Genomic DNA, 25,712 nt, shown 5'->3' with positions numbered 1-25,712 from the left:
ATCTGCCGGCAGCAGGAGGACAGTTCCCACCTGTCGCTGCTGACACTCGTGGGTCTTAATTCAGAAAACCACAAAGTACCAAATTAAAGAGGAAACAAACTGCCCACCCAACATGCGGCCCGAAAACTGGGGACAAGGAAATGCCTGGGCTGCCCCTCTCTCTTCCCCCACCCAACACCCACCCCCAACTCCAAAATCACATTTGGTCGAGGGGCAACTTTTCAGAAAGTTTCCTGAGCGATGAAAATGTCACAAAAAAAATACCCGGTCCCCGAGCAGATATCAGCAACAGGGACAGTCGTGACATTTAACTGCCCGGCTGAAACCCGCCGGCTGGCAAAGCACCACCTGTTAATTCGAGCTGTTCCTTGGCTCAGTGGCAATTAGTTAGCTAAGGTCATCCCTCCACCGCCCCCCCATTTATTATTCATCCAATTCTGTATTTGCTCCAAACGGTAGCAAAGACAAAGCGCTATACAAGACCCCCAACAACCTGCAAAGAGTGGGTCTGTTGTTATCCTGCAAGCGTCTTGCTGTTCAAAGATGGTCAAAATGTTTCACTCTCCCAGCACCGTCTACGTCTGGATTAAGTAATCGTGTGGGATCCACCCTCACAGAGACGTCTCCTGCAGAACCACCGCCACCTGCTCTTCCTTCCCGATTCCCATCGCCTTCGATGGCTCAGCTTCTCCCCCTGGAGCAAGCTCCTTGCTTATCACACCGTTTGGCTCTTTGGTCGGCACCAGAGAACGCTGGAAGCTGGGTTCATCGTGCTGCGCGGGTGAGAAATATAAAGTAAAGTTTATTTATTAGTGTCACAAGTAAGGCTTATATTAACACTGCAATGAAGTTACTGTGAAAATCCCCAAGTCGCCACACTCTGGCGCCTGTTCGGGTACACTGAGGGAGAATTTAGCATGGCCGATGCACCCTAACCAGCACATCTTTCAGACTGTGGGAGGAAACCGGAGCACCCGGAGGAAACCCACGCAGAAACGGGAGAACATGCAAACTCCAGACAGACAGTGACCCGAGGCTGGAATTGAACCCGGGTCCCTGGCGCTGTGAGGCAGCAGTGCTAAACCACCGTGCCACCGTGTCACCCTACGGGAAAAGGACGATGAGGAATCAGGCTTCACAGCAAACTGACACTTCAATTGTACCTTTGCACACAACTGGGAAAATGTTTCAAGATTCTTCCTTCAGAATGGAACCAGGGAAGGATGATAAATGATGTAGAACATGTGGAGTTCACAGGAATAAGAGCGATCCTATTGGCATACAGCACTGAGAAACATTATCAAAGTGAACTGATAGACTGGGCCCTCACTCAAAGGACAACAAAGCTGTAGCCTGTGGGAAGGTTTTGAGTGCTTAGCCAATTGATGGGTTTAGCCAACACAAGGAGGGAGTGAGTGAAATAAAGAACAAACGGTTTTGTACTTACCGCTGGCTGATAGCGAACCCCACAGCTCAGCTTCTCCTTGCATCGCTCAGGAAGGAAGAAGAGCAGGTAACGCAGAACTGGAACAACAGTCGAGGGATTCACATCCTCCCCTTTCATTGGACCTAGAATATGAACAGAGGTCAGCCACACAGTTCAGTGTCTCTCTATAAAAGATGTTGTAGACACTGACGCACACAGACGCACACTATTACAGACAGACAGACAGACGCACACACACACACTAATACAGACGAGCACACACTAATACAGATGGGTACACACACACACTCTGCCAGGTAGTATGTATTTTGTACCGTATATGGACAGTCTCCTGCTTGGTCACTTCAGGGGCAGTTAAGAGTCGACCACTCTGTTACAGGATTGCAGTCACACCTCACTGCATTAAAATGTTTCTCCTCATCTCCTCCTCTGGTTCTTTTGTCAACCGCTGTGCCCTCTGGTTAATAACATCCCCCCACCCCCGACCACAAACAGTTCCTCCGCTGGTTAAAGAGCTGAAGGGATTTTGTTTGCACTAATTCAGCATTCTTGGGTTCCACCCATTCACTGTCCACCTCTGCATGATCTTCAGCAGATGGTGGTAGACCTTCTGGAACTGCTGTGTTGTAGCAGTTTGGTACAACTGACACCAAGTCCGAGATCAGTTTAGGGTCAGGCATGGGACTTACAGACCGGACCGGTTAATGATGGTTGGATTACCTACACTAAGAAACATTAGTGAGCCAGGTACGATAATCTCTGGGGCCACTCTTACTGATACCTGCCATTGAAACTGAATTCAAATTGACAAACTACCATCTGAACTCACATTGCGAGTTACTCACTCAGTGAAGTAACCCCCACAGTGCCATGCTCGAGGTGGGTCGCTGAATCAGGACATTACTGGGACAAGGCGCTGACACACTGAACCTTACCTGTTAAGAAGCTGACCAGCAGTCCCACGATGACCACGGTGGCTGCGTTGTGCCCGCTGTACCACAGGTAGGACAGAGAGTAGAACTTCTTCAGTCCTGTGGGGCTAAAGGACAGAAGGAAGATTAGAGCAGCGAATTGGATCAGCTACACAGGGACGAGCTGCATTTACCCAGCGCCTGTCACCACCTCAGGACGACTCAAAGCACTCCACAACCAATAACGTCCTTTCATTGAAGTTTTAACCTGGCAGCCAATTTGTGCACAGCAAGATCCCACAAGTGGCAATGTGACACTGACCAGATAATGTTTTTTAGTAAGAGCTAAATATTGGTCAGGACATCATTGCAGCTATATAAAACCTTGGTTAGGCCGCATTTGGAGTATTGCGTGCCGTTCTGGTCACCACACTACCAGAAGGACGTGGAAGCTTTGGAGAGAGCGCAAAGAAGCTTCACCAGGATGTTGCCTGGTCTTGAGGGTGTTGGCTATGAGGAGAGGTTGAATAAACTAGGATTGTTTTCACTGGAAAGACAGAGGCTGAGGGGAAACCTGATAGAGGGTCTACAAAATTATGAGAGGCACAGACAGGGTGGATAGTCAGAGGCTTTTTCCCCAGGGTGGAAGTGTCAATTACAATGGGGCACAGGTTCAAGGTGAGAGGGGGAAAGTTTAAGGGAGATGTGCGAGGGAAGTTTTTCACGCAGAGAGTGGTGGGTGCCTGGAACGCGCTGCCAGAGGAGGTGGTGGAAGCAGGCACATTAGCAACATTTAAGAGGCATCTGGATGGATCCATGAATAGGGAGAGAATAGAGGGATACGGACTGAGTAAGGGCAGAAGGTTTTTTTTAGTTCAGTGAGGGCATCATGTTCGGCACAGGCTTGGAGGGCCGAATGGCCTGTTCCTGTGCTGCACTTTTGTTTGAGAATGTCCCCCTGCTCTGTTTCAAAGTAACAGCTCGGGATCTTTGATGTTCCCAAGCAGACAGATTGCGGCACTCCCTCAGCACTGACCCTCTGACAGTGTGGCACTCCCTCAGCACTGACGCTCTGACAGTGCAGCACTCCCTCAGCACTGACCCTCTGACAGTGCGGCACTCCCTCAGTACTGACCCTCTGACAGTGCGGCACTCCCTCAGCACTGACCCTCTGACAGTGCGGCACTCCCTCTGCACTGACCCTCTGACAGTGCGGCACTCCCTCAGCACTGACCCTCTGACAGTGCGGCACTCCCTCAGCACTGACCTTCTGACAGTGCGGCATTCCCTCACCACTGACCCGCTGACAGTGCGGCACTCCCTCAGCACTGACCCCCTGACAGTGCGGCACTCCCTCAGTACTGACCCCCTGACAGTGCGGCACTCCCTCAGTACTGACGCTCTGACAGTGCAGCACTCCCTCAGTACTGACCCTCTGACAATGCGGCACTCCCTCAGTACTGACCCTCTGACAATGCGGCACTCCCTCAGTACTGACCCTTTGACGGTGCGGCACTCGCTCAGTACTGACCCCCTGACAGTGTGTCACTCCCTCAGCACTGATGTTCTGACAGTGCGGCACTCCCTCAGTACTGACCCCCTGACAGTGCGGCACTCCCTCAGTACTGACCCTCTGACAGTGCAGCATTTCCTCAGTACTGACCCTCTGACAGTGCAGCACTCCCTCAGTACTGACCCTCTGACAGTGCGGCACTCCCTCAGCACTGATGTTCTGACAGTGCGGCACTCCCTCAGTACTGACCCCCTGACAGTGCGGCACTCCCTCAGTACTGACGCTCTGACAGTGCGGCACTCCCTCAGTACTGACCCTCTGACAGTGCAGCATTTCCTCAGTACTGACCCTCTGACAGTGCAGCACTCCCTCAGTACTGACGCTCTGACAGTGCGGCACTCCCTCAGTACTGACCCTCTGACAGTGCGGCACTCCCTCAGCACTGACGTCCTGACATGCTTTATTTCGGTTATTGAGGGTAGGTGGGATCGTGGAATTCAAAACAAACAGATGAGCCCTGATACTTGAATGGCAGAGAAGGCTCGAGGGGCTGAATGGCCTACGCCTGCTCCTATTTCACACGCTCTTATCATTTCAGACTAAACGCAAGAGTGAGTGGAACTCCAGTTATAACACGGCACCAATACTGGGAAGCTGAGATACGTACTGCAATTCTTCCATTGCTTTTCATTTCTATCATCGTGGTATCTACCAGCCGGGAGACTCAATGTTTCTATACAGGAATGATGGACAATCGACTAGCTTGTCAAATCACACTGTACGATATTAGTATTGCTGATCCCTATGTGACCAGCTGGAGTAAGTCCATCATACCACAATCCAGAGCACTGCACAAACTCAACTGCAACCACTGATCAGGAACTAGTTAACATAGAACATAGAAAGCCACAGCACAAACAGGCCCTTCGGCCCACAAGTTGCGCCGATCACATCCCCACCTCTAGGCCTATCTATAGCCCTCAATCCCATTAAATCCCATGTACTCATCCAGAAGTCTCTTAAAAGACCCCAACGAGTTTGCCTCCACCACCACCGACGTCAGCCGATTCCACTCACCCACCACCCTCTGAGTGAAAAACTTACCCCTGACATCTCCTCTGTACCTACCCCCCAGCACCTTAAACCTGTGTCCTCTCGTAGCAACCATTTCAGCCCTTGGAAATAGCCTCTGAGAGTCTACCCTATCCAGACCTCTCAACATCTTGTAAACCTCTATCAGGTCACCTCTCATCCTTCGTCTCTCCAGGGAGAAGAGACCAAGCTCCCTCAACCTATCCTCATAAGGCATGCCCCCCAATCCAGGCAACATCCTTGTAAATCTCCTCTGCACCCTTTCAATGGCTTCAACATCTTTCCTGTAATGAGGTGACCAGAACTGCGCGCAGTACTCCAAGTGGGGTCTAACCAGGGTCCTATAAAGTTGGATTCTCTTTCTCAAAAACAGAAAATGCTGGAAAATCTCAGCAAGTCTGACAGCATCTGTGGAGAGAGAATACAGCCAATGTTTCGAGTCTGGATGGCCCTTCCGCAGTTACTCACCACAGGATTCCCATATGGTATGCTTGCCTTTATAGGACGGGGTATAGAGTATAAAAGCTGGAGTCTGATGATGCAGCTGTATAGAACGCTGGTTAGGCCACATTTGGAGTACTGCGTCCAGTTCTGGTCGCCGCACTACCAGAAGGACGTGGAGGCGTTAGAGTGCAGAGAAGGTTTACCAGGATGTTGCCTGGTATGGAGGGTCTTAGCTATGAGGAGAGATTTGGTAAACTGGGGTTGTTCTCCCTGGAAAGACGGAGAATGAGGGGAGATCTAATAGAGGTGTACAAGATTATGAAGGGGATAGATAGGGTGAATGGTGGGAAGCTTTTTCCCAGATCAGAAGTGACGTTCACGAGGGGTCACGGGCTCAAGGTGAGAGGGGCGAAGTATAACTCGGATATTAGAGGGATGTTTTTTACACAGAGGGTGGTGGGGGCCTGGAATGCGCTGCCAAGTAGGGTGGTGGAGGCAGGCACGCTGACATCGTTTAAGACTTACCTGGATAGTCACATGAGCAGCCTGGGAATGGAGGGATACAAACGATTGGTCTAGTTGGACCAAGGAGCGGCACAGGCAGAAGGGCCTGTTTCCTGTGCTGTACTGTTCTTTGTTCTTTGACTGCTTCAGTATCTGAGGAGTCGCGAATGATGCTGAACATTGTGCAATCATCGGTGAACATCCCCACTCTGATCTTATGATGGAGGGAAGGTCATTGATGAAGCAGCTGAAGGTGATTGAGCCGAGGACACTATCCTGAGGGGCTCCTGTCGAGATGTCCTGGAGCTGAGATGATTGACCCTCCACAACCACCAGAACTATCTTCCTGTGTGCCAGGTATGACTCCAATAGGGTGATGCACATTGACTCCAGTTATACTCGGGCTCCTTGATGCTGCACTTGGTCAAATGCTGCCTTGATGTTAAGGGCAGTCACTCTCACCTCACCTTATCTGAAAAGGAAACACTTACAGGGGTACAGAAGAGAGCAGGAGAATTGCGATTAGCTGAGTTGTTAGAGAGAACCTGTGCAGGCCCAATCGGCCAAGTTGCCTCTTTCTGTGCTTTAACCATTCAATGGTTCTTTGAGATACATGTTTGTGGTGATCAATACGCAAATCGCCGACGGTAATTCCTACCCACTGCTGGTTCACATTATGGGGCAAGACAGGGAATAGTAGTTGATGCAAAATGTAACTGTTACCTGGATAAGGGAGACGGACATTTTTCATTCTCTTGTTCTTGCACCCACCCTTCCCAAATCCCATCAGCGAAATACAGTGCAGTGATTGGCTCTGCATGTACCTTGCACTTGATGCCACTGTCGTAAGGTTGACTGTTGCCATGGTAGCGGTTGCCAAGGTAGTGGTAACGTTTTGGATGGTGGTCGCATTTACGAATGAAAGAGGCTGTCGTCTAGAAATGAAATTGCCGATTCCGATCCAGAATGCCATTATCAACCCCGCCACCAGCCCAGAGATTGCACCCTGTTGGAGACAACACAAAGAACAGTCACCAGGAAGGACCGAGAGTCTGTGAGAAAGCTAAATCGCAAAGAGAAAGATATAAATATACCAGTCCCCCACTGATAAAACCAAAACTAGAACACTCACAACGAATATAAGAAAGGTTCCTCGTCCAAAGGTGTGTGTGTTAGGTGGACTGGCCATGCTAAATTGCCCCATGGTGTAAGGGAGATTAGCAGGGTAAATACATGGGGTTACGGGATAGTTGGGATTGTTGTCAGTGCAGACTCAGTGCAGGGACTCCTTGGTTCTATGACATGCCTGTTGCTAATAAAAGTATTTGCGCAGTGGCCAAGTGTTGGTCTTGTTAACCAAAAATCGCATGTTCGATTCCCATCCATGCCTGAACATAGCTGTCCTAGTTGTCCTGCCTGAGTGTTATTTGAGAGAGAAGCTAAGAGCCAGGCATACGGAGTTTCGTGTTTGAATTAAGCATGAACCACATTGGTGTGGGACTGGAGTCACATCGACGTCAGAATACATAAGGACGGCATGTTTCAAAAGGGTGGATTTAAGATAATGGGGAGAAGAAGCAATGGCGACACGAGGAAATTCTTCTTCAAGCTGCGAGAGGTTTGCATCTGGAATGTACTGTCTGAGAGTGTGGTGGAGACAGATTCACACAGCGAGTGGTTAGGGTCTGGAATGCACTGTCTGAGAGTGTGGTGGAGACAGATTCACACAGCGAGTGGTTAGGGTCTGGAATGCACTGTCTGAGAGTGTGGTGGAGACAGGTTCACACAGCGAGTGGTTAGGATCTGGAATGTACTGTCTGAGAGTGTGGTGGAGACAGATTCACACAGCGAGTGGTTAGGATGTGGAATGTACTGTCTGAGAGTGTGGTGGAGACAGATTCACACAGCGAGTGGTTAGGATCTGGAATGTACTGTCTGAGAGTGTGGTGGAGACAGATTCACACAGCGAGTGGTTAGGGTCTGGAAAGCACTGTCTGAGAGTGTGGTGGAGACAGATTCACACAGCGAGTGGTTAGGATGTGGAATGTACTGTCTGAGAGTGTGGTGGAGACAGGTTCAGTCCAGACATTCAGCTAGGAATTGGATTGTTATCTGAAAAGGGAGAATGTGCTGGGCCGTGGAGTGGCACTTGGTGAATTGTTTATTCAGAGGGACAGCAAGGGCTGAAAGGTCTCTTTCTGTGGGGTAACAATTCCATGATTCTTTAACAGTAACGAACCAGTTGGATTTTTGCAACAATCTGGCAGCTTATTGGTCGCTTTTACTGACACCAGCCTTTTATTTACAGATTTTTTTAAAATGAGAAATGGGATCCAAACTCTCAAAGTGATGTAAAGGGTGGGCTTCGAACTTGTGTTCTCTAGAATATTAATCTAGTAACATTTGCAGTACACCACCATACCCACATCATCATAAAGGTATCTATAAACACAGCCCCCTCACTGAGTGAGTGTTTTTAATGGCATTAAATCAACACCAAGGAACATAGAACATAGAACAGTACAGCACAGAACAGGCCCTTCGGCCCACGATGTTGTGCCGAGCTTTATCTGAAACCAAGATCAAGCTATCCCACTCCCTATCATCCTGGTGTGCTCCATGTGCCTATCCAATAACCGCTTAAATGTTTCTAAAGTGTCTGACTCCACTATCACTGCAGGCAGTCCATTCCACACCCCAACCACTCTCTGCGTAAAGAACCTACCTCTGATATCCGTCCTGTATCTCCCACCACGAACCCTATAGTTATGCCCCCTTGTAATAGCTCCATCCACCCGAGGAAATAGTTTTTGAACGTTCACTCTATCTATCCCCTTCATCATTTTATAAACCTCTATTAAGTTTCCCCTCAGCCTCCTCCGCTCCAGAGAGAACAGCCCTAGCTCCCTCAACCTTTCCTCATAAGACCTACCCTCCAAACCAGGCAGCATCCTGGTAAATCTCCTCTGCACTCTTTCCAGCGCTTCCACATCCTTCTTATAGTGAGGTGACCAGAACTGCACACAATATTCCAAATGTGGTCTCACCAAGGTCCTGTACAGTTGCAGCATAACCCCACGGCTCTTAAACTCCAACCCCCTGTTAATAAAAGCTAACACACTATAGGCCTTCTTCACAGCTCTATCCACTTGACTGGCAACCTTTAGAGATCTGTGGATATGGACCCCAAGATCTCTCTGTTCCTCCACAGTCTTCAGAACCCTACCTTTGACCCTGTAATCCACATTTAAATTTGTCCTACCAAAATGAATCACCTCACATTTATCAGGGTTAAACTCCATTTGCCATTTTTCAGCCACAAGGAAAGTGATTGAATGGTTAGACCACGTCTATTAAATATGCTCTGAAAGAGCAATTGTTATCTCGGGATATCAAATAAACCTGTTGGACTTTAACCTGGTGCTGTGAGACTTCTTACTGTTATCTTAAGAGTTCCTTAGATGATAGGGCGGCACAGTGGCACAGTGGTTAGCACTGCTGCCTCAGCGCCAAGGACCCAGGTTCAATTCCCAGCTCGGGTCACTGTCTGTGTGGAGTTTGCACATTCTCCCCGTGTCTGCATGGGTGTCCTCTGGTTTCCTCCCACAGTACGAGAGACGTGCCGGTTAGGTGCATTGGCCATGCTAAATTCTCCCTCCGTGTACCCGAACAGGCGCCGGAGTGTGGCGACTAGGGGATTTTCACAGTAAGTTCATTGCAGTGTTAATGTAAGTCTACTTGTGACACTAATAACTTTAAGATTTAAAACTTTAAACTCTAGATGATCTGGTGGGCCCTGACAGTGTGCTGTGCTTGTTGTCTGGTGGGGAATGACAGGAACAAGTGAAAGAGGTAGTTATACATAGTTGAGGGTGGATGGAATCATATCCCTCAGCTGTCCCGTCATTCTCCCAGACAGAATACACATCCCGAAACATCGAGGTCTACAACTTACTGAAGGAACTCTTTTCAAGGCAATGATGGCTCTTACTCAGCGTTATCCCTCTCATTGGAAAAGCCTTCAAACAAACTGCTACCAAGTCCGTTAATGATCCCACCCCAACGTGAAAATGTAGCCAAAGAAAGAAAGAAATACTCAAAAGCAAAACTCACCGTAGAATTAGCCATGGGGAAAAACATTCCGAGGCAAAAGACTCCAAGCAGTGGACCACCAACCATCCCGAAAATACTTAGCGCCGCCTGAGTTTAAAGGAAAGGAGCATGTGAAAAATTCCAGGCCATCGGGAATGATACAAATACATTGAGAGGGAGGGGTGTGATACAGCACCTGTAACACCGAGCCCATCAGTGATGCGATGTAGGCCATTCCGAGACACAGCAACCCATAGCCCAGTGCTGCAAAAACACAGGAACTCTCATTTACTGCACATCACAGGTAAAAAACTGGTGCATTCAGACAGCGGCTAGAATCTGGATCTGGCTACTACATGAAATGATTGAGGCAAATATCATCGACAGATTTAAAGAGAACCAAGTCAAACACGAGGGAGAATTTTATTTTATTCGTTCAAGGGATGAGTGTTTGTGGATGGGGTGCCTATGAAGCGGGCTGCTTTGTCCTGGATGGTGTTGGGCTTCTTGAGTGTTGTTGGAGCTGCAAATGGAGGGTATTCCTTCACACACTTGACTTGTGCCTTGTAGATAGCGGACAGGCATTAGGGAGTCAGGAGGTGCCGTTGCAGGGTTCCTAGCCTCTGACCTGCTCCTGTAGCTACAGTATTTATATAGCTGCCCCAGTTAATTTTTTGGTCAATGGTAATGCCCAGGATGAGAGGTTGATTCAACGATGGTAATGCCACTGACAGTCAAGAGGCGATTGTTAGATTTTCTCTTGTTGGAGATGGTCATTGCCTGGCACTTGTGTGGCATGAGTGTCAAAGAACAAAGAAAATTACAGCACAGGAACAGGCCCTTCGGCCCTCCAAGCCTGCACCGACCATGCTGCCCGACTGAACTAAAACCCCCTACCCTTCCGGGGACCATATCCTTCAAGTCCCATCCTATATTTGTCTGTTCGCCCCTTAAAAGTCATTACCTTAGCTGCTTCCACTACCTCCCCCGGCAGCGAGTTCCAGGCACCCACCACCCTCTGTGTAGAAAATCTGCCTCATACATCTCGTTTAAACCTTGCCCCTCGCACCTTAAACCTGTGCCCCCGAGTAATTGACTCTTCCACCCTGGGAAAAAGCTTCTGACTATCCACTCTATCCATGCCACTCATAATCATGTAGACTTCTATCAGGTCACCCCTCAACCTCCGTCGTTCCAGTGAGGACAAACCAAGTTTCTCCAACCTCTCCTCATAACTAATGCCCTCCATATCAGGCAACATCCTGGCAAAACTTTTCTGTACGCTCTCCAAAGCCTCCACATCCTTCTGGTAGTACGGCGACCAGAATTGAACACTATATTCCAAGTGCGGCCTAACTAAGGTTCTATAAAGACTGGCCAATTTTTAAATTCAATATCCCGGCCGATGAAGGCAAGCATGCCATATGCCTTCTTGACTACCTTCTCCACCTGCATTGCCCACTTTCAGTGACCTGTGTACCTGTACACCCAGATCCCTCTGCCTATCAATACTCTTAAGAGTTCTGCCATTTACTGTATATTTCCTATCTGTATCAGACCTTCCAAAATGCATTACCTCACATTTGTGCGGATTAAACTCCATCTGCCATCTCTCCACCCAAGTGTCCAACCGATCTATATCCTGCTGTATCCTCTGATGGTCCTCATTGCTACCTGCAAATCCACCAACCTTTGTGTCATCCGCAAACTTACTAATCAAACCAGTTACATTTTCCTCCAAATCATTTATATATATTACAAACAGCAAAGGTCCCAGCACTGATCCCTGAGAAACGCCACTTGTCACAGCCCTCCATTCAGAAATGCACCCTTCCACTGCTCCCTCTGTGTTCTTTGACCGAGCCAGTTTTGTATCCAAGTTGCCAGCTCACCGCTGATCCCGTGCAACTTCACCTCTGATCCAGTGCAACTTCACCTTCTGCACCAGTCTGCCATGAGGGACCTTGTCAAAGGCCTTACTGAAGTCCATGTAAACAACTCCACTGCCCTACCCTCATCAATCATCTTCGTCACTTCCTCGAAAAACTCGATCAAGTTCATGAGACATGACCTCCCCTTCACAAAACCATGTTGCTTCTCACTAATGTGTCCACTTATTTCCAAGTGGGAATAAACCCAGTCTCGAAAAATCCTCTCCAATAATTTCCCACCCACTGATGTAAGGCTCACCGGCCTGTAATTACCTGGATTATTCTTGCTACCCTTCTTAAACAAAGGAACAACATTGGCTCTTCTCCAATCCTCTGAGACCTCCCCTGTAGCCAGTGAGGATACAAAGATTTCTCTCAAGGCCACAGCAATTTCCTCCCTTGCCTCTCTCAGTATTCTGGGGTAGATCCCATCACTTGCCATTTGTCAGCCCAAACCTGGATATTGTTCAGGTCCTGCTGCATTTGAACATGGACTGCTTCCGTATCTGAGGAATCGTGAATGGTGCTGAACATTGTGCAGTCATCAGCAAACATTCCCACTTAGAATCACTACAGTACAGAAGGAGGCCATTCAGCCCATCGAGCCTGCGCTGACAACAATCCCACCCAGGCCCTATCCTCGTAACCCCACATATTTATCCTGATAATCCACCTGAAACTGAGGGTCAATTTAGCATGGCCAATCAACCTAACCCGCACATCTTTGGACTTTGGGAGGAAACCAGAGCACCCGGAGTAAACACACACAGACACGGGAATAATGTGCAAACTCCACAGAGTCACCCAAGGACTGAATTGAGCCCGAATCCCTGACGCCGAGCGTGTGGTGGAGACAGATTCACACAGCGAGTGGTTAGGATCTGTAATATACTGTCTGAGAGTGTGGTGGAGACAGATTCACACAGCGAGTGGTTAGGATCTGGAATGCACTGTCTGAGAGTGTGGTGGAGACAGATTCACACAGCGAGTGGTTAGGATGTGGAATGTACTGTCTGAGAGTGTGGTGGAGACAGATTCACACAGCGAGTGGTTAGGATGTGGAATGTACTGTCTGAGAGTGTGGTGGAGACAGATTCACACAGCAAGTGGTCAGGATCTGTAATATACTGTCTGAGAGTGTGGTGGAGACAGATTTAATTGAGGCAATTGGATAATTTTCTGAGAACAAATAAATTACAGGACCACAGGGGAATAGGACGAGGTGAGTTACTCTCACTGAGAGCTGGTCTGGACACAATGGGCCAAATGATTTCCCTCTCTGCTGTAACTGTTTCTGTTATGTTTATGGGGTGAGATGCAGAGGGATAGCAGGAGGCTGGTGTGGAGCTTGAGCACCAGCATGGATCAACTGGGCCAAATGGCCTGTTTCTGAACTGTAAATTGTGCATCGTCCCACTGAGCTATTGTGAGTCAGAACAATGGTTCCATTCACTCAGCGCTGGAGGGAGGATCCTGTACAGTGATGCCGCGCCACAGAAAGACAGTCTAAATTTAAAAATAAACTAGTGCCTCCCTACTCCTCACCCCGTCGTTATTCTAATCCGACATCTCCTTTCCAACACCTACCGTTAAACTGCAGATACACTGAGTCCCTCGCTCAGGGTAGAATAAGGGGAGGTGACTGCGGGATGGCCAGGCAGGAACAGGTGAGGAGAGAAGCAGAAAGCTGTAGGAGTTTGCAGGAGAGGTGGTGAAGAGGGAGATTCCAGACCAGATTAACGTGATGACTTGAAAGTCCTTCTGGTGATGGGGAACTGGGAAGGGTGCGGGTCCCAGGCACGAGAGGATGCTGGCGGAAATTAGGCCTTATTTTTTAGAAGACACCTAAAACTTGGACCCCGCCTGCTCTCTCAGTGAAAGTGCAAGATTCCGTGGCACTATTGTGAAGGCAACCGGGGAGTTCTCTCCAGTGTCCTCACCACTATTTATCCTTCAACCAACATAACTAAAACCAGCTTCATCTTGTCATTATGCTGTCTGTGGGAGCTTGCTGAGCTTAAAACGCATTTCACATTTCCCTCATTACAACAGCAACCACACTTTGAGGTACTTATAGAATTACAGAGGCCCTTATTTCAAGGGGTTTGGCGTATAAGAGGAGGGAAGTCTTGCTGCAACTGTACAAGGTACTGGAGAGACCACATCTGGAGAACTATGTGCAGTTTTGGTCTCTTCATTTTAGGAAAGATATTACTTTATTGGAAGCAGTTCAGAGAAGATTCACTAGGGAGATCCCCGGAATGCAGGGATTGTCTTATGAGGAAAGGTTAAACAGGTTGGGACTCGATTCATTGGGATTTAGAAGAACGAGAGATGATCTCATTGAAACATAGAGGATTCTTATGGGGATTGACAGGATAAATGCCGAGAGGATGTTTCCCCTCATGGGAGAGTCTAGGGTCAGAGGACAGAGTCTCAGAATAAAGGGGCACCAATTGAAGGCGAAGATGAGGAGGAATTTCTTCTCTCTGAGGGTTGAGTGTCTGGAACTCCTTGCATGAATAACTCAGCTAATCTTTTCAACACTGCAGTCCTTACTACAGAAACTAAGTCTTTCTTTCTTCTAAGATTCCCTCGGCCCTCAGGTATTGGCTTCGCTCCCCCTGAGTCAGTCACTGGAGGGTGTCCATTGCTGCCAACATATTAAGTAGCTGGATTCCAGGCTGGGAAAATCGCATCACAAGAAATCCATCACAAGGCAAAAGCTGATTAAAAGCAATCTCACTAAGCCGGGTTCACTGCTCGGATACCTTGGCAAGCACGAGATGGAAACTGTCGGATACATGTTATTTAAACCCTCACCCATGGCTGAGTGAACAATGCCACATTCACTTCAAACAGACCCCTGACTCTGAGAGCAGCAAATTCCTAGCTCGGCTGCTCGGTACCCCAACTCGCACTGGCCCATTCCCCCCCTCCCCCCGCAACCTGGAACACACCGGCGTACAGAGGCAGCAAGTCTCTAAAGTTGGCAAATTATGTTAGTTACATAAAACGTTGGTTAGGCCACATTTCGAATACTGCGTTCAATTCTGGTCGCCAGGACATGGTGGCATTGGAAAGGGCACAGAAAAAGTTTACCAGGATGTTGCCTGGTCTAGAGGAGAGATTGAATAAATTGGGATTGTTCTTCCTGGAAAGACTGAGGCTGAGGGGCGACCTGATAGAAGTTTATAAAATTATGAGGGGTATGGATAGCGTTAACAATTGGAAGCTTTTTCCCAGGGCAGAAATGACAATGACAAAGGGGCACAGGTTCAAAGTAAGGGGGGAAAGTTTCAGTGGAGATGTGTAGGGGAAGTAGAGGGTGGTGGGGGCCTGGAATGCACTGCCAAGTGAGGTGGTTGAAGCAGGTACTTTCGTGACATTTAAGACTTATCTGGATAGGCACATAAACAGATGGGGAATAGAGGGATACAGGCTGGTCTAGATAGGACAATGTGATTGGCGCAGGCTTGGTGGGCTGAAGGGCCTGTTTTGTACTGTTCTTTGTTCTTGCCTTGGCGCATCACCAAGTTTAATCGCTCCACCATTGGCGGCCATGCATTTGGTTCCAGAATTCCCTAAATAAAATTCTCCGACTCTATTTCTCTCTCCATTAAGAAGCCTCTCCAAATCCATTTCTTCAATCAAGACTTTGGTCACCTGCCCTAATATCTGATTTTGTCTGATAATTATGCTGTGAAGCAGCTTGAAACATCGTACATACATCAAGCACAAGTGCACGCACGCGCGCACACACAGAAAGTATTGTTATTTTCCACTGTCACTTACCAAGTCCCTTGGATACCAGCGTGGCTCGAGCCTCAGTCATGTCTGGATAGTGAGGTTTAATCAGGTCTGTCATAGTCACGGCAGCCAGTGAATTGAATGCTGATGATATCGTACTAAAGAGAGACAATTCAGCATTGAATAGAGAGCCTAACATGGCTTCCATTTGTACAGAGAGCTATTGTGGAATAATTCTCATGCTGTTAGTAACAGGTACCTGAAAACGAGAGACAGTAAGCAATAAATCTAACAATTAACATCAGCTTTGTAGCAGAAGCAGTGTGGTATATCTAGCAATTCCTGCATCAAGAACTCCACCGCAGTGAGGCACCATCCAGGCAGTCTACAATACCCTGCATTTGATGTAACCAAAGTTCTGAACCCTCTTCTACTGCATTTTCATTCTTGCTTCATTGGCCTTTTTATGGTCCCTTAAATAATTCAACAAATGTGCTGGATTCACCAAGGTTCCCATTGCTGCCAGCACTCTGCACTATCTCAGAAACATGACGATCGGGAAATGCTATCAGCGCGGACGTAGTCTAAACTAATTCTCACCTCACTGCTGCGCCTAAATATAAACTTCTAATATATGCTAGGATTGAAATTATCTTTGCAGGGATGTGCAAACCAGGAGATAACATCAGGGAAGAACATCAAGTGCCCAGAATATTTGGGGAGGTCGGTAACACTAAAATAACAAAGACACTCGCAAATTAATAGGCGAGGTTAGAGAAAGGGAGAAAGCTATAGGTTCTAAGTCAGGGTTACTGTGCATGTATGTGAATGCACGGGAATGTGGCAAATAAAATCAGTGAGTTCTAGGCGTATTGCCATGCGGAAATACAATGTTGTGACTATAACAGAGAGTTGGCTCAAAGAAGGGACCGGGTGTGGAATATTCCTGGATACAAAGTGTTCAGGGAAGATAGGAAAGGAAGTAACATGGGGAAGGTTGGCGGCATAGGTTAAGAAGAGCATTGCAGTGCTGGCAAAAGAGGATGTCCCAGAGGGGTCAAGAAGAGAACTTAGTTGGCTAGAGCTAAGGAGCAAAAATGACATTGCTCACTGTGGTTTATAGACCACCAACTAGTGAGAAGGATGCAGGAGAACAAATTTGCAAGGAATTTACTGAGAGGTGTCAACTTTTTTTAAAGTTATGAGGGACTTTAATTACCCAAATATAGATGCAAAGAGGACAAGCGTTCCTAGGGTATGTTCAGGAGAAATTTCAACAGCTGTATGTGTCCAGTCCAACAGGGCAGGAGGTACTGTTAGACCTGGTTCTTGGAAATGAGGTGGGTCATTAGGTCAAGCGATCAAGTGATTTATCACATCTTTCCAAATTTGATCCTTTGCCTCCATTATTTAGTTGAAAACACTCTACTTCCCTAGTCACGGGGTTCGCTAGAATACACCCCCTTCCCCAAGTACTGCCTCCAGTGGCCCACAAACTAGAACCCGCTTCTCCCGCACCGTTTGAGCCACATATTCATCTCTCTAATTTCTTGTACCTTTTGCCAATTTGCATATGGCCCAGGTCACAATCCAGAGATTCTAATCTTTGAGCTTTTGCTTTATAATGCAGTGCCTAGCTTCTCATACTTTCTAAGAACCTCTTTCCTAGTTCTACGTATGTCGTTGGTACCTACGTGGACCATGACCACTGGATTCTCTCCCTTACACTGCAGGTTCCTCTCCAGTCCTGAACAGAAGTTCCAAACCCTGGCACTGGGCAGGCACTGGGCAGGCCTTCTGGATTCTTGCTCTTTGCTGCAGAGAACAGTGTCAACCCCCTCACTATACTGTCCCCTACTACCACCACATTCCTTTTTGCTCCCCAATTTGAATGGCTCCCTGTATTGTATTGCCGTAGTCAGCTGGCTCATCCACCTCGTCCGATCCAAACAAGCTGAGAGAACCTCAATCCTATTGGACAATTGCAGAGGCTGACACTCCAGCCCTCTGGGTCCCCTTACCTGCCTCACTCTCAGTCACAGCCTCCTGTCCCTGACTACTGACCAAATCAAAAGACCCTATCCTAAGAGGTGCGTCTGCCTCCCGGTACAAAGCATCCAGGTGGCTTTCCATCTCCCCCATGTGTCGCAGTGTCTGCAGCTCAGCCTCTGGCTCGGTGACTCTGAGCCGAAGTTCCTCAAGCCACAAACACTCCCTGCAGGAGTGTTTACCCTGGATCACAATATTATCCTGGAGCTCCCACATGCTGCAGCGTTGACACATCACCTGTCCTACCATCCCTAATGTGTTTTAAATAATGGCTCAGTTATATTATTCACTTATTTATGTTGCTTTTCCATATATTTTATTAATTTCACCACCAACTTGTGTACTATTCAAACCTTAGGAACATAGCAGACCTTAACCTGCCATCAGTCCAGGGCCCATTATTTCAGAAAGGTTTCGCTGAGTATCTGTGAAAGTACCTGAGTGCTCCACTGAACAGACAAGCGATGAAAAGTCCAGGTAAACCAGGATAATGCTGAAGGACATCCATAACAAAATAGAGAACCATCTGCAATTCAAACCAGACGTGACATTGCTGATCAGGTAAATGCACAAATGTATGGCAAGAATCACAGGTATGAACCCAAATACCAGCCCTGGCCTGTCCTCACCGACCCCCACAGACTCTACGCAGCCCCCTCCCACTTACCAAATTCAAGATCCCAGACCCAATTACAAGTTGCCTCATCTTCTGGCCACTTCTGCAGACTGCTCCAGTCTCTCTCCCCCCCCCCCCCCCCCCCCCCCCCCCCCCCCCGGGGGAGTGTGTGCTGCTTGCCCTCTCAGTTCTGGCTCTCATCACCTCCAGCTCCCACTCGACCCTCAGGAAGCAGGATCCCTCAATCCTCTCGACCCTACACATACTCCCAAATCCAATCGATTTCATCCCCCCTGATCCCGGTAAGCACAAATACTCCCACCTCATCCATACCTTCATTAAACTCCCACTCCGACTGCGCTATTAATGTTTGACATCTGGATGTTGGGGCTATTTATCACCTCAACATAAAAAACAAAAGTATTTGTAGTTTTCTCGCAAGGGGTAGCTCCCTAAACCGGTCAATTTAACCAGAGCCAGCACACATTCTCTCTAACCAAAAGAGAAAACGCTGGAAAATCTCACAGCAGGTCGGGCAGCATCTGTAAGGAGAGAAAAGAGCCGACGTTTCAAGTCCAGATGACCCTTTGTCAAAGCTAAAAGACATAGAAAGTGGGAGATTTTTATACTGTGGGTGAGGGAATGAAAGATGAGTCTTAGCTACTTTCTCTGCATTTTAGCTTTGACAAAGGAACATCCGGACTCGAAACGTCAGCTCTTTTCTCTCCTTACAGATGCTGCCAGACCTGCTGAGATTTTCCAGCATTTTCTCTTTTGGTTTCAGTCCCCCCTTTTATCCCCTTTTTTATACATTCTATCTAGACAGCAAAACTTCACAACACTGCAAACATACAGTAAGGAAAAACAAACAGTGACTTGCAGGGATTGAGTGGAGGAATTGGACTGATTGGATTGGCTCGACAGAGAACTGGCAATCTCTGATAGGCTAGATAGATGGGCTGAATGGCCTCTTCCTGTGTTCTAATCACTCTATGATTTATACAGTGCCTCTCACAACCTTAGGACACCCATTTGCTCCAGAGCCATTAAGTAACTTTGGAAATGTATTCACTCTTGTCCGTAGGAGGATTGTGCACAGTTCCGGGTGCCAGACTACAGGAAAGATGCGAACGCATTGGAGAGAGTGCGGAAGAGGTTTACAAGAATGGTTCCAGGGATGAGAAACTTCAGTTATGAGGATAGATTGGAAAGGTTGGGACTGTTCTCCTTGGAGAGAAGAAGGCTGAGAGATTTGATAGAGATGTTCAAAATTATGACAAGAGTTGGGCAGAGGAGATAGAGAGAAACTGTTCCCGCTCGTAAAGGGATCGAGAGCGAGAGGGCACAGATTTAATGTGATTTGCAAAAGAAGCAAATGTGATATTGGAGAAAACTTTTTCACTCAGTGGGTGGTTGGGGTCTGGAACGCACTGCCTGGAAGTGTGGTGGTGGCAGCTTCAATCGAGGCATTCAAGAGGACATTCGATGATTATTTGAATAGAAACAATGTGCAGGGGTACAGGGAAAAAGCAGGGGCACGGCCCTAAACCATGATGCTCATTCGGAGAGCCGGTGCAGACACGATGGGCCAAATGGCCTAATAATTTCGAGATTCTGTGCTGTAAATTTGATGTAATGCATTGGCAGTAAAATAGATTCAGACATCGTGTGGCCATGAAAGGCAGAGAGATAAACATAATTCTAATTGTTGCTTTCACCCGGTTTGGATTTTATAAAGTAGGTGGTACCTGATCCGAGGCGCTGACATAACCTTGCTGTAGTGGGCCATTCTCTCCATAGCGAGCATACATTACCAGGCCCATCAGGCACCCCAGGGCCAGAACTATCTGCTGACACGGAAACACCACATAACACGACCTACAGGGGGAGGTGAACAGACGGGGAGAGGTAACAAGCAGAAACAAAAGATATCCGACACATTCGAGACTGACTTCACGCCGGTCACCCTGGCTTTTAAAAATACGATTCCGTTATATGCCCCGTAAATTCCCTGGTGAGGGAAGTGGGTGGACATTCCATTGGTCCCTGGTGCTGGAATGGGTTGGATGTTTTCCGCTGATGCTGTGGTCTCTGTAAATGTCAGGAACCTCACTGTGTTTATGGTGCAATACAGATCAAAACACACATCTTTACTGCACCTTTCACAAGGATACCCCAAAACACTTTACAGCCTATTAGGTATTTTTGTAATATTTGAAATACAGTAATTATAGAAACCCTGCAGAGCAGGAGGCGGCCATTCGGCCCATCGAGTCTGCACTGACAACAATCCCACCCAGGCCCTATCGCCCTAACCCCATGTATTTACCCTGATAATCCCCCTGACACTAAGGGGCAATTTAGCACGGCCACTGCACGTAACCTGCACATTTCTGGACTGTGGGAGGAAACTGGAGCACCTGGAGGAAACCCTTGCAGACACGGGGAGAATGTGCAAACTCCACACAGACAGTGACCCAAGCTGGGAATTGAACCCGGGTCCCTGGTGCTGAGGGGCAACGGAGCTAATCATTGTGCCACCGTGCCGCCCTTAAACAATTTGCACACAGCAAGTTCCCATAGACAGCAACGTGACAATGACTGTTGCTGTGATGTTGCATGGGGGATAAATATCATTCAGTACACCCCAGGAGAACTTCATACTCTTCTTTGGAATAAATGCCCTGGGGCCTTTACACCTGCGACAGCAGACAGGACCCGGGTTTAACATTTCATTCGAAAAGTGCAGCATTCCCTCTGCGCTGCAGAGTGCGCTTGGATCGCGGACTCAAGTCCCTGGAGGGGAACTTGAATTTCAGCGCAGGTTTGTTAATGCCAAACAATTTGGATATGCAGGGATACCAAAAGGAGCAGAGTAAACCCACAGGCTGAAGTGGCAGCAGAGTGCGGTACCAGATTCCACTCCACCTCATTGTGAATTCAGGGCTAACCTCTGCCTCACAGCGCCAGGGACCCAGGTTCGATTCCCGCCTTGGGTCACGGTCTGTGTGGAGTTTGCACATTCTCCCCATGTCTGCGTGGGTTTCCTCCCACAGTCCAAAGACGTGCGGGTTAGGTGCATTGGCCATGCTAAATTCTCCCTCAGTGTACCCGAACAGGCGCTAGGGTGTAGCGACTAGGGGATTTTCACAGTTACTTCATTGCAGTGTTAATGTAAACCTACTTGTGACACTAATAAATAAACTTTAAACTTTAACTAACAGCCTAGATTCATCAGAATGCTATCCGGGCTAAAAGAGTTGAATAAGGAGAACAAGTTGCATGGACTGAACATGTATTCCCTCGAGTTTAGAAGATTTAAGAGGTGATTAAACTCGAGATATTCAGGATGATTGAAGGATTGGATAGGGTCAATGGTGAGAAACTATTTTCTCCGGTGGGGGCAAGAGTCCAGAATAACGGGTAAATGAACACCAGGCCATTCAGGACACTAGCAGGAAACACAATGGGCTGTGGAAATCTGGAACTCATTCCTCCAAGAAACTGCTGAGGGTGGGGAAGGGGAGCCATTGAAAACTTCAGAATAAAGATTGACAGGTTCATGTTAGGCTATGGTATGAACAGTCAATAACAAAGGCAACAAGGATATTAAGGGTGAATAAATGGAGTTAAGATATAGATTGGCCATGGTATAACTGAATGAGCAAACAGGAGCAAGGGGCTGAATGGCCACATCCTCTTCCCATTATTCTAGCTCAAGGTAAGGTCATGCCACAGTTTATAATCAGTATTAAGTCATGATGTCTGTGAGATCCCTCTCCTGGATTTAAGTTTAACGTTTAGTTATTAATGTCACAAGTAGGCTTACATTAACACCGCAATGAAGTTACTGTGAAAGTCCCCTAGTCGCCACACTCCGGCGCCTGTTTGGGTACACTGAGGGAGAATTTAGCATGGTCAATGCACCTAACCAGCACGTCTTTCAGACTGTGGGAGGAAACCGGAGCACCCAGACACGGGGAGAACGTACAAACTCCACACAGACAGTGACCTAAGCCGGGAATCGAACCCGGGTCCCTGCCGCCGTGAGGCAGCAGTGCTAACCGCTGTGCCGCCACCGGATTTGTGAATAATGTTGTAAAACAATAAACAATGACCAGGCCAAGTTTGTGGCGCAGTCTGGTTTGATTCAGTCACTCACAATATCGCCTGATGCTCCGTGCGTGAGCTTAGATACCGCTGTACTTGGGCCTGGTTCACACCGTAAAGTGCCAGCATCATGAACACGCCGCCAAAACTCAGCGTCCAGAAGGTGTGACGCTCAAAGGGGTCAGGGTTCAGGCTGCGGAAAACAAGGACACATTAGCAATACAGACTAATCTCCCCACACACTGTAACACCACACTCTCTGAATTGGTCCCACTCCCCAGAGCCCTGGAAGGTTCAACTCAAGAGTTTATCCAATTCCTCTTTGAGAGTTTGTATTGAATCTGCATCCACAGCTCTTTCAGCCAGTGTGGTCCACATTAAATAGCTTACTGCAGTAAAAATGGCCATCACAGCCTTCAATTATTTTAAATTGGTTCCTCTGGTTCCTTCCTCGCCACATGTTCAGTAAGGTCATTATCGATTTAATTTGATTCCCCCTGTTTTAATTTTTTTTACAAAGGCACTTACTCAATCCCTGCGATCTTGCCGTTTTCTTTGGCGATTCGCCACACTTCACTGATCCCTCCCGCCTGCCTCGCTCCGATGATGATGACAGCCAGCTGTCCAGAAAACATTACCAGTGTCTGAAAGACATCCGTCCAGATTACGGCCTTGAGTCCACCCTGAGGGTCAAGTGGAGAGGTGTGGTTAACAGGACTGAGACAGGGAAGCAGCCTGCGTCAGTGGCTGACACTCGCCACTCGCAGTCAGAGATTGAACTCCCTACTCCAGAGACTCGAGCAGAAAACCCTGGCTGACACTCCCAGTGTGGATAGGCAAGGGTTAGGATTCACACCAGCTCTGATCTAACTGAACCGGAGAACAGCTTTCAGAGGCGGAATGGCTTCCACTTGTTCCTATGTGGTCATTCTTTATCCCTCAACCAAAACCATGAAACAGACTATCTGTCTTTTATTTCATTGTTATTGTTGTTCTGGGATCGTGCTGTGCACCAGATCATGCTCCAGACAATTAACCGCATGATCTAGGTTGATGTTGGGGCGGGGTAGCACAGCACCGAGGGAGCGCTGTGTTTCAGATGAGATGTTGAACCGAGACCTCTGCCTGGCCCCTCAGGACACTGACGTGAAGGGGGGCAGGCGAGATCTCCATTGTGTTCAAGTCAGGAATCTCCGCTTCCACAAAGCTGAGAGCCTGGGGGAAAATTGAAAATTTTAATACAGACAATAATAGATTTGGCAAGGATATGAAGGGAACTGGAACTACAGCAGGCAAATTAACAGTTAAGATACAAATCATCCTTGATTCTAACTGAATGGTAGAACAAGCCTGAGGGGCCTTCTCACCTTCCTACATCCTGCCCAATATTAGAAAAAGGCCGCTCAAACCTTGCTGTTTGTGGGATCTTGCTATGCGTTTCCTACATTACAACACTGGCTAGAGGGGCCATCCTGAGGTTCACCGAGGCATTGCATAGAGGCAAGACTCAAGATTTCACGATCAATGCTGTTTGGAAAGCTCCAACTCTCTAGCCCATTGGTTACTCACCAATGCCGTGTACAGCGTGCAAACGAGTCCCATAGTCAGCACCGCTCCCCATAAATCAAAGCCAGTTACTGGAAAACAAACACAGCTCTTATTACTTACACAGTAAGATTCAGAAGGGCAGAGCGGCAGCTCGCCAGAGAACCACGATGAGAACTGATGAACCAACAAAAATCATGGAAATGGATGGACACCATTTCACTGTATTTTCAAGATGGCGTCCGGGCGAGGCAACTTCTTGCGAGCTGTACCCAGCATACCCTCTAATTCTACCTTTTACTCTTGTTCTGTGCATCTAAAACTCTATTCTAACCCTTTTCTTTCTCTACACCCGAGCTATGACTGTAACAGTACATTCTGCAACCTCTTCTTTCCTTCTCTATGAACGGTATGCTTTGTCTGTATAGCACGTAAAAAACAATACTTTTCATTGTACGCTGATACATGTGACAATAATAAATCAAATTAAATCACTGCGAATGTGAGCAAATTAAGTCTAACTTTATCTGTTGAAATTTCCTCTCGTGCTTTGACTGTCACCTTTCCCGCTGCCCCTCCCTCCATGCCCTGCCTCCCCCTCGCTGCAATCTTGTCCCTTCCCGCGATCCCTCACTGATCCCCCAAGCATCACTATCTATCCTCCTTCTCACTTTTAGTTTAGTTTATTTATTAGTGTCACAAGTAGGCTTACATTAACACTGCAATGAAGTTACTGTGAAAATCCCCCAGTCGCCACACTCTGGCGCCTGTTCAGGTACGCCGAGGGAGAATTTAGCACCGCCAATGCACCCTAACCAGCTCATCTTTCGGACTGTGGGAGGAAACCAGAGCACTCGGAGGAAACCCACGCAGACACGGGGAGAACGGGCAAACTCCGCACATCGAACCCGAGTCCCTGACGCTATGAGGCAGCAGTGCTAACCAATGTGCCACTGTGCTGTCCACAGCCTCCTCCGCACTCTGTCCCCTCTCTCGTTTTAACTTCCCCAACCAGCACATCGAGTTAACGCTCTGCTGCCTCCCTTCACCTTGTGACATTTCTCCCCTCCGCCCCCCCCCCGCCCCCCGCCCCCAGCTCTCCCACTCCTGTTGGTGGGGCGAGTTTTGTCTCTTGGTCATAATGAAACCATTTTAGGTTGCTACGCCTTCAGGGCTGGTCAAATCATTTCCAGATGTCTAAGATCTCAATTCTACTTAAGGTCCACGCTTTATTTCCTTAATAAGATCTGTTTTATTTCAGAAATGAGAAGACGCACACCTAACCCCACCATTTCCTCATTCCCCACCAACATAACATGTTATGGAATAACAACAATTCCCCACAATGGCAGAGTTCAGGCAGAACAAAGGGAAGGCCTGTTTTGGTGATTCAACAGAGTCTCAAGGGCAATTACTCCCGTTGTTAATAAGCAACCGATATGAATGCCGTCTGTCTCCCATGTTTCTCTACAATAATTAAGCATTTCTGTAAAAAATAAATCTCCCATGATTTAATTAACTGTGAGGATTGAAAGATTAATCTGAAACAGTCGCCCTGACCTGCCCAGTGTTTGCCAGTTTTTTCTGTTCTTATTCCTCCAGCATCTTTTGATTTTGTTATTTTCTTCCTGCTTTATTTCCATGCTGTTGATTGGAAACATTTAATTACTTTGGTCTTCCACTGGGCATGTTCATTTTGTAGGATTTG

At 47.7% G+C, this 25,712-nt stretch overlaps 1 protein-coding gene across 2 annotated transcripts in view; it reads right to left on the bottom strand.

Moving 5' to 3' along the window:
• Positions 1-435: 435 nt before the first annotated feature.
• slc5a6a (solute carrier family 5 member 6a) overlaps positions 436-25,712 on the bottom strand; it is an 80,923-nt gene continuing 55,646 nt past the window's right edge. For both annotated transcript variants that reach the window (XM_078215202.1, XM_078215203.1), the window contains exons 5-16: positions 24,029-24,096; positions 22,988-23,142; positions 22,512-22,652; positions 20,098-20,227; positions 18,171-18,259; positions 15,730-15,842; positions 10,200-10,267; positions 10,025-10,111; positions 6,736-6,917; positions 2,383-2,486; positions 1,448-1,569; positions 436-773 (exon numbers count right to left, since the gene is read on the bottom strand). In XM_078215202.1, coding sequence (XP_078071328.1) covers positions 612-773; positions 1,448-1,569; positions 2,383-2,486; positions 6,736-6,917; positions 10,025-10,111; positions 10,200-10,267; positions 15,730-15,842; positions 18,171-18,259; positions 20,098-20,227; positions 22,512-22,652; positions 22,988-23,142; positions 24,029-24,096 — 1,421 coding nt within the window. In that variant the 3' untranslated portion in view covers positions 436-611. The remainder of the gene's footprint in view (positions 774-1,447; positions 1,570-2,382; positions 2,487-6,735; positions 6,918-10,024; positions 10,112-10,199; positions 10,268-15,729; positions 15,843-18,170; positions 18,260-20,097; positions 20,228-22,511; positions 22,653-22,987; positions 23,143-24,028; positions 24,097-25,712) is intronic.

The sequence above is a fragment of the Mustelus asterias genome, chromosome 6 (genome assembly GCF_964213995.1).
Source record: "Mustelus asterias chromosome 6, sMusAst1.hap1.1, whole genome shotgun sequence".
In the NCBI taxonomy this organism is placed as follows: domain Eukaryota; kingdom Metazoa; phylum Chordata; class Chondrichthyes; order Carcharhiniformes; family Triakidae; genus Mustelus; species Mustelus asterias.
The sequence above is the reverse complement of the archived record's forward strand: the minus strand, read 5'-3'. Positions and strand labels throughout refer to the sequence as shown.